Source organism: Dendropsophus ebraccatus, chromosome 2, assembly GCF_027789765.1.
Source record: "Dendropsophus ebraccatus isolate aDenEbr1 chromosome 2, aDenEbr1.pat, whole genome shotgun sequence".
In the NCBI taxonomy this organism is placed as follows: domain Eukaryota; kingdom Metazoa; phylum Chordata; class Amphibia; order Anura; family Hylidae; genus Dendropsophus; species Dendropsophus ebraccatus.
In genome coordinates this window covers 69,652,743-69,665,601 of record NC_091455.1, presented here as the reverse complement: position 1 = coordinate 69,665,601, position 12,859 = coordinate 69,652,743, and the positions used below count along the sequence as shown (strand labels likewise).

At 39.6% G+C, this 12,859-nt stretch overlaps 1 protein-coding gene across 3 annotated transcripts in view; it reads left to right on the top strand.

Moving 5' to 3' along the window:
- Positions 1 to 9,665, top strand: part of LPIN2 (lipin 2) — a 65,559-nt gene extending 55,894 nt beyond the window's left edge. For all 3 annotated transcript variants that reach the window (XM_069957729.1, XM_069957728.1, XM_069957730.1), the window contains exons 15-20: positions 453 to 601; positions 3,142 to 3,228; positions 4,162 to 4,314; positions 4,508 to 4,622; positions 5,894 to 5,997; positions 7,980 to 9,665. In XM_069957729.1, coding sequence (XP_069813830.1) covers positions 453 to 601; positions 3,142 to 3,228; positions 4,162 to 4,314; positions 4,508 to 4,622; positions 5,894 to 5,997; positions 7,980 to 8,124 — 753 coding nt within the window. In that variant the 3' untranslated portion in view covers positions 8,125 to 9,665. The remainder of the gene's footprint in view (positions 1 to 452; positions 602 to 3,141; positions 3,229 to 4,161; positions 4,315 to 4,507; positions 4,623 to 5,893; positions 5,998 to 7,979) is intronic.
- The last annotated feature ends 3,194 nt before the right edge of the window (positions 9,666 to 12,859 follow it).

Here is a 12,859-nt window from a genome sequence, read left to right as displayed (position 1 = left end):
GCCATAAAAAGAAAACAAGTGCAGAATTATTCAAGTGTGGATTTACTAGATCATCAGCAATTCCTCCACCAGTGTTCTATCTATTGTGTCTCCTAGACTGAAAGCTTATGAGCACTGTTAGTTTAGCACTTTAGTATGATCTGTGGTAATCTTTTACAGATAATAGCATGCTTTACAAGTATGTACAGATCAATGAGCTTTCTATGTCATGTAGGACAGGACTGGTCCTCCAGAGTGAGAGACGCTCTGTGTACCCGATAAACTCAGAAATATGTGAAAATGTTTTCCAAACTAACAACCTCTAAAGGGCACTATCCGGTCCAACATTACATAAGACATGACAGGTACTGGATAACCTTCAGTCATAGCCCTGTACACCGTGGGACAGCTCTCCACTTAAAAGAATTGCAGGAACATTTCAAACCTCAATGTATGTGTATTATTTATTTCAGGAAAAACTGAACCTTCGTGATGGTCCGAATGATATTGTGTTCAGCATCACCACGCAATACCAAGGTACATGCCGATGTGAAGGCACCATATACCTGTGGAGCTGGAACGACAAGATCATCATTTCTGATATTGATGGAACAATAACAAAGTAAGCTTGTTTCTTAACCCAAAAGCTATATTCTTTGTTCACCATCTTTTAATTACAGACTATTTAAGAGTCCAGGTATGTGCTATTTGTAGACGTGGTCTTTATAACACTCTGTCCTCGTGGAGTCTACTCATCACTTCCCACACACATTATTCACTGTGGGAAGACTTACTACAATGAGGTCATGTGGTTTGGAAAAGCATGGAATTATACGCATACACTCATCCTGTCATTTGACCCTTGTGAGGAAAGTTGTATGCAGCGTCGGATTAGCATTTCTCAAGGGTTTTTTGGAGATCTCTGGTGGAATCTGGGAATCATATGAGTTTGGATTTGGGATATATTTAGATTCTGATACTTTATGAAATTATATTCAGATGAAATTTCCCATCTTTCTACATAAAGTGCTTTTCCCAAACCTCTCATGATCTATATGAGTACTTAATTCACTACATTCCCTCCTCTACCGTGTCCAAGTCTGTTTGGATAGAAGACCAGTATATATCATAAGGGTTTCCATTATCCTGAAATCTGCAAGGACTTTATATGTATTTTCTCATGTGTTGTAAGGATATATTTTATATTATATAGCAACTTTTCTGCTGTAAACAGCGTTTTCACCTAAAGTCAATGAAAATGTCAAATATTCCCAAATCATGAGTTACTTTATAAGATATTATGCCTCTGTTTAGTTACAACTGCAGTTGTAACTAAACAATGCCAGGAAGGGCAGCCATATTGCATACAGCCATACTGAATCAACTGCTCAGTAACTGTAACTTCTAGTTAAAGTGACTCTGTACCCACAATCTGACCCCCCAAACCGCTTGTACCTTCGGATAGCTGCTTTTTAATCCAAGATCTGTCCTACGGTCCGTTCGGCAGGTGATGCAGTTATTGTCATAAAACATTACTTTTAAAATTGCAGCCCAGTGCCCAACGGTCGTATCTGTGCCCTAACTTTGCACCACTTTGTGCAATGTTTAAACAGAAGTAAATGTTTCAGTGGCATTCCTAATGATGAAGAGGGCGGGGAGGAGGGACGGAGGGGTGGTGCAAAGGTAGGGCACAGATACGCCTGTAGGGCACGGGGCTGCAATTTTAAAATAAATTTTTTATGACAATAACTGCATCACCTGCCAAATGGACCGCAGGACAGATCTTGGATTAAAAGCAGCTATCCGAAGGTGCAAGCGGTTTGGGGGGTCAGTTTGTGGGTACAGAGTCACTTTAATGTATGGCCACCTTTATTATTTTAGGTAAACCATACACTGTTTACATATGATACTGGTGCTGTGATGTTAACACCAGTAACCATAAACATACAGCCTAGATATGTAATAGACACAAGATATAGGCCCATGAACTGCAGCGCATTAGCTGTATAACACAAGGAAGGCAACATTTACACATTGGTAGAACGTCCAGCCTTGGATCTAGAGACCTGAACTCTAATCTGTCATATTTACAATTCACGTCTTTAAACCCATGGTCAGAAAGGGATTTATGTGGACCAAAATCTGGTTGTCAGTTATCTCTTCCATCCTCCCCATACGTATAAACAATTAGCATAGCCAAACTTTTATGTGTTTCCTATGGATGGGGGGATAATCTGCAGTCACACATCTCTTGGGGGGGGGGGGGGTGTCTCTGATCTCTCTGAGAACAAAGGGGTTGGGCAGTGAAAATCCATCATGCCCGGCTCCTTTTTCTAGGAACATCGTCTGTCAGTGGAGACTCGAGAGAACACTATACACATTTTATTGACGGCGGTGACGTTCAGTTCAGCCAATTTTAGTCTCTAACACCACCAATATTTTTTGTTCTGAAACTATATTAGAGCCAGTAGGGGTATCTCTATTAGCAATCATCCCACCAACAACATAATCGCAGGATGCCAGTAGGTTACTCTCATGTCTTTTGTCTTTCTGAACAATTTCAGACAAGTGCAGATCCTAATTTTAGAAGGTGATCTGGATACATGACTGATATGTTGGACACATGTGCCATTCCATCGATATTATTAATAGTCTCCAGGAAGAGGCTACGTTACCTTGAGTTGTTTGTTTTTAAAATCCAACTTGTTGATGTATTGGCTTCTGCCATGTTACTTGTGATGTGCACCACGCTTTTAATGTCTCTATTAGTTCTAGTAATTGTTATCTCTGCTCATGTCCACTCATGTATACAGCGGGGAAAGGTGACAGTCATGTCATTTACTGACACAGATCAAGTAGGGGTTATGACCTATATGCCATGTTATAATATGTCCCCCTTCTTATTTAGTGTGCTGAAACCTAAATCTATGGTGCTCTGTTTCCGCATAGAGACGTTGTATTAACTTGTACATCATGTAATGGGGACACGACAGTAATGGGTCCTACATGACAGGATGACTTACAAGAAGTTAGTGTTAAACACTAGTTACTTGAGCTGTTTAATCCGACAGGATACAACAAAATATAGAAAATATTTGTGATATTCATCTTTCTGTATAAATGTTTGTGAGAATAAGTGCTTTTTTTATTATTTTATTTAAGGTCTGATGCCTTAGGCCAGATTCTTCCTCAGCTTGGGAAGGATTGGACACATCAGGGCATCGCCAAGCTCTACCACTCCATACACGAGTAGGTATCTGGGTACATGTACTGAAATGAATTCTTTATTTGGAAAGCAGTGAGGTCACTCTTATGGCTTCCATGGATACTTGGGTATTTGTGTCCGCTCTGTATTTCCTAGAGACTTAACTTTGCTTGAGATGTGGGAGAATGTCAATTAACAGTATGATATTGGAATCTGTCGGCTGTGCCTCAAGTTATATTATTCATCAGATGTCTGAAGCGGTTCTCCTCCTGATGAATCATATGGCTTCAGGTCAAGTCCTATGAGATCACGTTACTTCTTCTCTTGCTTTTCAAGAATCAGAAGTGTCTGCATTACCAATAGCCATTCACTTTTGATAATTTCTGTGATGTGAGATTGTTACTTCATCTTTCTCTTTTCTAGAATCCGCAAGAAGCGGTAATGGCTCACTATCAGCGCAGATATGATCTGTTCTTTACTTTTTTTAAATACTGTATATTAAAAATGTTTCCTTACTCAAGCAGACACTGACTGACAATAGATGTTTACTGAAATATTTCTTACGATAAGCCCTGAGGATGTAGTCATAGAGACTGCAAGTGGAGAATCCTGTAAACATTGCAGAACATAAAAATCAGGAGAAATGTAGTATACCCACATATAATGTTCAAATGAAAGAATGTGAGCTAACTAAAATAATTATGATAAGTTAAGGTCTTCATACACACTAGATGTGTGCTGGCTGAGCCTGTCGACTATATATTATGCGAATGGAGGCCGCCTATCTCTTCCTGACTCTTTTGTTCTTAGAGAGATAAGTCGGTTCCATAGGCGTCTATGAGCACTCATGCGTTTTTGTCTTGGATCAAGAAAGATAGCTGTCTTCTAAACGAGTGTTCATCCGACAACTATCTTATCTGTCCATACACAGTTTTTTCATTGCATTATTTTAGTTTTATGTTTTATTTTTATTTCAGGAATGGATACAAATTTCTGTATTGCTCGGCCCGTGCCATAGGCATGGCAGATATGACTAGAGGCTACTTGCACTGGGTGAATGACAGAGGCACTATACTTCCTAGAGGACCTTTAATGCTGTCTCCAAGCAGCCTTTTCTCTGCTTTCCACAGGTAGTAATATGACTAGAGCCATGTATTGAATCTTCTATACTGCTTAGTCACTGAGATATATTATAACTAGTATGTTGCCTCTATAATTTCTTTTTCATACTTTATTTGCATAATGGGGCTAGAGCTTTTTTAAAAGTATATATAACATTTTCATTTTTTTACATTTTGCTGACTTGTTTTGTGATCTGTTTAGGGAAGTCATAGAAAAGAAACCCGAGAAGTTCAAGATTGCATGTCTCAATGATATTAAAAACCTGTTTGGTCTACATCAGCAACCCTTTTATGCTGCTTTCGGAAACCGTCCTAATGTAAGTACCACTTTCAGCAGGGATAGGTTCAGCTACTGTACACCAATAATTTCTATGGTCCTGTTTCAGTTAGTGATATTGTCACCCCCCTTACTCTATGTGCGGTTCTCCACACCAGCCCCAAGCTTAGATGCTGCACTTTCGATATATATTTGTATCAAACTCCTCTGTCGTCTTTCTGCTCTAATGTTACCTCTTTGGGCGAATGGTGGAATCCGTGTGTGCATAGAATGGAGTCTATGGCACGGGTGGAGATGCACACGAGCAGCATAGTCCACGGCTGGTTATCCACCCGTTGTGTGAACACACCCTAAAGCGGTTTTCCAGACATGATTGATAGCCTTCAGGATAGGCCATCAGTCACTGGTCTGCCACAGGATCTATGGAGTGAATGTGGCTGGAAGTAGTTGGCTCCATTTATTGCACATGACATACTGTATGTTGAACAGATTTCATTTTCTCTTTGCTCCATGGTTAAATGACATGTTAGTATGAAACTACAGCAGCACCATAGAGCATTTTATAGCCGCTCTATAAACAGGAATGACATTTTAGTACTGGAGGAGCTTTGTATAAAATACCCTGTTTTCACTATCCTGTGTTTTTATGTGAATTGTAAAAGTTTATACTGTAAGCTGCTCTAAGTATTATAAAACAGAAGTCAAATCTTAGTTGTGCTCCAGGCGTATAGGAATGTGCATATGACTGATCTACAAAGCCGTCACTTATGTGAGGTCTGGTGTATGGTGATGCTTTCCGTATAGAATCCATTACTGTAACTGCTGTGTATATGTACATGTCACTCTGGAAGTGGAACCATGTTATCGCCACCCATGTACACTTTCCATAGAAGATCCAAAAAAAGTTTTAACATTTTTAATATAGACAAAAAGAAAGGGGAAAAAAAAACAAGCAGAGTTTCTTTTCTCATTGTCCTATCTTGAACAAAAGTGGAGCCGAGCCAAAGGTTATCAAACAAAAGGGATCCCCGGGAAGTTTATGTATGCTTCCAGCGTCTTGATAATTCCCCATGACTCACTGTTTCCTGAGGCCCGCAGCATGGGAATAAAAGCTATGTGTCTGGCGTACTGTCCAGCTTCTGTGTTAAAATGTTTATATCTGGATGCTCTTTAAAATCCTTTTCTTCACCACTGGCTGTTAACTCTGGCTATGCCACTGTCTATATATACAGTATTAGTGGGTCAGATCATTTCTTATTGTCTGTTGGAATATGAATCTGTTCTGATAATGATTATGTCTCTCTCTCTCAGGATGTTTTTGCTTATATGAAAGTTGGAGTCCAAGATTGTCGAATTTTCACTGTCAATCCAAAAGGAGAATTAATACAAGAGAGGACAAAAGGAAACAAGACAACGTAAGTTCTGTGTGTGTGTGTGTGTGTGTGTGTGTGTGTGTGTGCGTGCTTCTTTGTTGGAAGGTAGTGTGTGTGTGTGTGTGTGTGTGTGTGTGTGTGTGTGTGTGTGAGAATGTGTAGCTTAAAGGCAGGGCATGTAAGGGTATTTAGCTAAAAATCCTACCTAATGCACCCTCCTACAGTCATTCCTAACATATATTATCTGTTTCCCCGGGACAGCTATCTGCCGAAAACATACTTTTATTATGCCCCATGCCGTTTGCAAATGATCTTTAACTAGTCATCTTGGCGTTCCCTACTCTTCCAAGTAGTCACGGTGGGTGGACCATAATCCGCTGTAATCATGCCTCTCTGGTTGCGATTCAAAACTAAGCTGTGGACCCACCTCTCTATGACATTCATCATTTACCTTTCAGTAAAACTTTATTCTCGTTAGTACAAATACTATGATACTAATATTTTTACATTTTAATAACCTTATACAATACAAAAAAATAAGGTAACATACTGTATGTTGCATGTGACGTTTAATTTTTTTTATACTAAAAAATTGTTTAAAAAAAAAAAGTGAAAAGGGGTGGTTGTTAATGAACTTGATCATTAATAATGCCCGTTACTTGCACTTATTTTTACATTGTGTGCACATAGCCTTATGCTGTATGTATTTGAGCAGGTAGCTACAACAGACCTAGAAGCCTTTCTTAGGACCCCACCTGCCTTAAAGGAGTTATCTATTATTAGAAAAAAAACTGCTACTTTCTTACAAAAACATCACCAGCCCTGTCCCCATGTTTGTACTATTACAATTCAGCTCCATTTACTTAAATGGAACGGAGCTGCAAAACCCACACCCAAACTGAGGACAAGCCATGTTTTTAAACTGAGGACAAGAGAAGTATGGATAACCCCTTTAATAGACATCTCAGAAATAGTAGTGAGAAAAACTTGGTGTGTATACACCTGTACCTTAGCCCCTCCGGACGGCCGTCCTTTGTATCTCTGGACTCTTTAAGAAAAGGAATCCTGAGGTCTGGTCATAGATCCGTATCTTTTTTTATTCAGGGTGCTGGTACAAACAATGCTCACAAGGCTGTTACATTCACCCAGCGTAACCCCTTTAATAGCCCATTGGCACTCAGCCTGGGAAGGTTCACATAATCAAAGAGCAACTTAGTTGGTCTTGATCATGCTCTTATACACAAGACGCATTGGGCACTGTAAAAGGGCCCTATTCCACAGTAATGATCATCGTCCAGATCGGCCCAATTCGGCCGATTATCGTTTGGTGAAATAGAGAGAACGATCAGCCGATCGTGTCATCGGCTGATCGTTCATTTAGGGCCAGACATAAAATCATCATTCCCCCACCGCGCATCGCTACGGTTGAATAGCGGTGCACGGCGGGCGACCGACGATTTGACAGGCTGCAGCATCATACATTACCTGTCAGGTCTTCTCGGCGCTGTCTTCATCCCCGGGTCCTGCGCTCTCTATCTTCAGAATGGCCGGTCAGCTGACAGAGCGCTCAGCCAATCACAGACCGGGACTGCCGCGGCCTGTGATTGGCTGAGTTTGGCCGGTCAGTATGATGCTGCAAGGACATCGGTAACGATGTCCTTGCAGCCCTCGCTCAACGATCATCGGGCCGTGGAATAGGCCCAGTAAACGAGCGGCGATCTAGCAGATCGCCGCTCGTTTACATCGTTGATCGGGCCCTCCTCGGCCCGTGGAATACGACCCAAAGGTGGTGCCTCAGAAGATGTTCCTTGAACAGTCGCAGTAAAAAAAGCTAGTAAATGCTTGTAAAAAAAAAAAGGTGTCATCAAGGGGTTAATCTAGCTCTAGTTCTGTTCCGAGTTGACATAAGATTTTATGGAATTTATGCAATTTATATTGCCTGTAATGTTAATTGTCCATTGGATATTTAGGTTTAAAACCTTAAAATGACCATACGTTTTCTCCCTCTATTTTTTTTTCTCCAGGTACACCCGACTAAGCGAGCTGGTTGAACATGTGTTTCCATTGCTGGACAAAGAGCAGAATTGTGCTTTCTCTTGCCCGGAATTTAGTTCTTTTTGCTATTGGAGAAGCCCATTGCCAGAAGTAGACCTGGCAGACTTGACGTAAATCACTCACGAGCATGTCTGGAACTGTTAGTGGACGTGAAATCATTTCGGTTCGGCAGTCGCTTACCTGGAGTATTACTGACATGAGGAGCCTGCGTTAATGTCCATAGTTTCCAATGCCTTTATTTCACTTTGTCTTACAGTCAGTTAGTAATTTGTAGCCAGTAAAGATATTGTATCCTATCGATATATTCAGGGAAAATGTTAGAGAAACGTGATTTTATTTTATTACAATATCTTAATTCACTGTAATTTAACTTTTGTTCTTGTGACAGAGGCATTGCACATTTTATCTTGTGTTCAAGCATACCTTGAAGTGTAATGGTCTTTCTCTCTCTCTCATGTTGTGCCTCCTTGAAATTTTCATCTTTGAAGCCATTGGGGAGTAGCGTCTATTGCAGGGCAATACGCTTCAGGACCCACAAGCAATGAAGACTTTTAAGTATGTAGTGGAAATAGCACAGTGTGCAAGTATTATTTCCTAGCAAACAATTGGTTCGTCAGCATCTGTGAAAATGCTTAATCCAAATATGTATAAGAGTGCAATTATTTATTTTACCTGCATTTCAAGCCACTAAAATGTGCAGTGTTTAAGGCATTCGTGTGCAACTTTGTTTTAGGATTGTCATTGTTTATTTAAGGCCTATAGGCCATCCACTTTTAATTTTAATTTGTAAAAGTTAATGTTATGGTTGAAAATAACATTTCATCTCGCTGGTAGTGAATGTTCAGCCCCCTTCTACTAAATGCATAGATGTCTGCCGGAGAGCGCCAAAATTGCATTACTAATGGTATTTCTAGGGGATATTGTCAGGCTCCTTCAGCTTTCCATAAGTAACCAGCTGTAGAGAGGGAATACACTGCCAGTAATAGTGTATGCAGTATCCAATGGCAACTTATCAGCTTCTGCGTTTCATTTGTCTGATGCAAGTTCGACAGTGGCCGTAAATGTCTGATCAGTTGCTGTGATTTAGTGCTCACCTTCCAGCCATTTTGGTAAGAGATTCTTTATGATTCGTCATCATCTTAGGTCTCATCCTTTTGGTAACAAATTTATATTTGATATCCTCTCATATACCTGACCCACATGACTTTTCAAACTTGTCTGTAGAAAAAAAGAATGCTTATTTTTTATAGTACTTAACAGAAATGTATGGGAGAGCTAGAGGAATGAAGCTGCTTATTCTGCAACCATTGAAATCGCTGAATGGTAGCAATGTAACCTAATGCCAAATTTTGGATTGAGATAAAAGAAAGCAGTTTGGAAAGTTCCGATTAATAATTACAGGGTACAAGCCAACATTGCCTGACTAACCTCCACTTCACTGGTGCTGGCTGTGGTTCTTTGCAGAAAGTGTGCAATAAATCTTCCTTGCAGCCAGTAAGAACTCATTGTGCACAGTCATTTTCTTTCTGAATGTCTTACCTTTTACTTAAGGTATGAGTCTTCTTTTACGTAGTGAAAAATTGTGAAAAGGATTAAATTGTGGTAGGTATCCTGTTCAGTTCTATCCAAAATAAAGTATTCAAATATTTTATATATTTTATTGGTGGATTATCCTTGATTATTGTCAAATAATGTGAACGGTGAGTGTGCAGGCGTTGACTGCGTTGTGTAGTGTGTCGTGTAGGTTAAGTATCTGGCTTCATTCATGTGACTCGGAAAGCTGTGATTTACGACAGGGATCCCCAGCCTGTATATTATAAGGGAGCTTGGGGGTGGTGTAAAAATATTAACTATACTAACTTACCACTTCCCATTCTCCACAGCTGCCACACTGATGCTCCTTGCCCCAAGCTGTTCTCCGCTGCTTCTGATTCCCTGCAGTCCCAAGCCCACAAGAGTCAGGATGGCACAGAACCCTGAAGAAGCAGAGAGCAGTGTGTGTGGTGGGGGGACCAACAGAGAAGAAACTGCAGCTGTGGGGGAGGTGACCATAATGTTATTTTTGCCCCAGCCCTGTAGCAAGTCTTGATTTCCTCTCGGACTACCCCATTAATCCAAAGCATTTTCACAAGACAGGTTTTAGTGTTTTTAGGTGGGCAAGCAATGAAATGGGTGCTGTTTGCATCTGTACTTAACTTGCTACCTAGACACTGCATTTTGTATGGATATGCATTGTGCACTGTATGGATATATTTGATATTATACTTGATGCTTGAGGGTTTTGTCTTGTCTTGAGATATTTCTCTTTTCCCCACCCTATATCTTCTGAATGAAAGTCAGCACTGCTTGTTGAAGCCAATTAAAATCCACCTTTTTGTTTTTATACATAGCAATAGATTGTACAGATAAAAAAATACAATAATACCTCAGTACCCAAAGTGCTCCAAATTCAGTTCTTAACTAATTTATTTGAGTAAATTTTGTTTCTGTACTTAAAAAAGCAGTTTTATTTATTTTATTTTAACCACTTGCTTAGCACCCAACCACTATAAAAAATAAAATAAAATGAAAAATGAGTAATGTAAAATGAAATGTATAGTACTGTAGTGATTAAATTATACAATTTTTCAATTAAAAATGCACATATAGTAGTTAACTATTGGTGGATACTGGAACCATTAAAATGCGTTTACATTGCTACTTATAGGATAAAAAAACTGCTCTGCCCTCACCCAACTTTCCACAAGGAGTCCATCCAGTTGAGCGTATTATCCTGCAAATAAGAAAACAACTGAGGCCATAGTTTTTTAAGGTTCAGTGCTGAAGATCAAAAACCTAAACAATTATTGCATTACATTGATATTCTTTACACAGAAAATTAATGAAACATAATAAAAGATAATTGTGAAACAAAAACCTCAGATATTTAACTTTTTTAGCTGTTTTTCTACTATCCTTTAGAGCGATGCTTTACAGCAAGTTCCATGACCTGTCCAGATATCATACCACAGGAAGGGAGAGGCTGAGCTGTGATTATCACTATATACTGATGTCACCCCTCTATAATCCTTTCTGTCATTATATGGACGCTGCTGGCAAATTATCCATACAGAAAATGAAGTCTCTGCGTAGTTTTAGGCTTAGTGGTCTGACTAAAAACTGCAAAATGTCAGGATTATTTTAAAATATAGTTAGTAAAGTGAAACCATTTTTATAAATTTCTCCAAAAATGTATAACATAAAAACTGGTTTTAAACAATGGGTCATTTTCTGATGACTTATTCTCTTTAACAATAAAACGAAAAGGCAGGCTCCTAAAATATCATGTAAACAGCTGGTGGTAGATAAAGACATGAGGAGTACACATATAAAGACAAGCACCAAAGAGCTATCAATTTATATATTATGGATGGCTAAATAAAAAAAAAGTCATACCTCCTCTGATTCCCCCACAGCTTTTTTGCTCCTAGTCCCTGTTCATCACAACTGGTTCCTGTGACATGTAGACCCTACAGGAACTGTCCTGTTTAGTAAATCATTGGCTGCGGTCAAAGTATTCCCTGTGTCGTCAACATGTCAAAGGAAACAGGAGCCATTCGGTCATTTTCATCCGGCTTTTGCATACGTCGCGGCATCACTGATGGATCACCTGCTCAACCAGTCAGCCAGCAGTGTCCCGCCCCAGTCACTGATTGGGTGAGCAGGCAATCCATCGGCAGGATATCGTTCAGGCAGCACTAAGGAGGCACAGGGATAGGTAAGTATACTTATATTTTATTGTGTTCCTGAACCCCTCTGCCTTCCTGTATTTTTTTTTTTTATTTTTTTTTTTTATTTCATGGGACTTCTCCTTTAAGAACTATCAACAGATATTGTTCAACAATCATATATTGGTTGATTGTGTGATATTACCTGAGATGCATGAATACAATCTTAAGCTGGGGTTTATGCATGGTGTAAATACAGCTATGTTTAACCAGGCTAGAGCTCCACACCAAAATCTGCAATAAGACTTCCTCCTAAACAAGGGGACCCTCTTGTAATGTCTCTATGAGGCAGTAGAGCATATGGACAGAGGTTGTCTCCATGAGATAAGCCCTTAAGGAAATCCTTAATGTGTGACCTATTGGGGGTACATGAGGACATAGAAAGCCTTAGCTAAAGGGCCCAAGTATTAAACCTTGATGGCTCAGTTTAGCATCTGGACACCATGCTATACTGGTCTTTATCGGAAGTCTAGGCTTCAAAGGAACTATTCCAAGTGCTTTCATCCTAAAACCCAGTGCCCATATTACTATGCATTATTATACATTTCAGCTTTTTTACATTCTCTAAATGTATTCCATTCAAGTTAGGAATAATAGGTATTACTTCAATCCACGATATGATCCATTACTGATCCTATAGCTTTAGGTATATTTCATTTCTCCCCCCCCCCCCCCCCCCCCCCCAATCTTTTTGTAGTCTTGTAACTGTTTACCGTCCTATTTCTCATATATGTATTTTCCAGTGTTTAGTGACACTATTGGGTAACAGGATCTTTATTTTTTTACATTATATTTTAGCAGTGCTCCTGGTTTCCCTCCTGATCTTTGTAACAGAAAGGAAAATGTGTAACCGTGCAAACATTTGATAGTTATCCAGTGAAGGGTTCCTTGAAGCCCGGCTGTAGAGCGTGACCTTAAAAGACTCCTGCAATCACATGGAATGTTCCGTGATCAGTATATGAAGATGTGATAGTGATGACATACATACCAGGCCCTTAGAAAGATCAAAATACTCTGCAACAATATGAGAAAGAGAGAAACCGATACTGCTAAGAATCAGGCATACATAGCATATAGGTTAG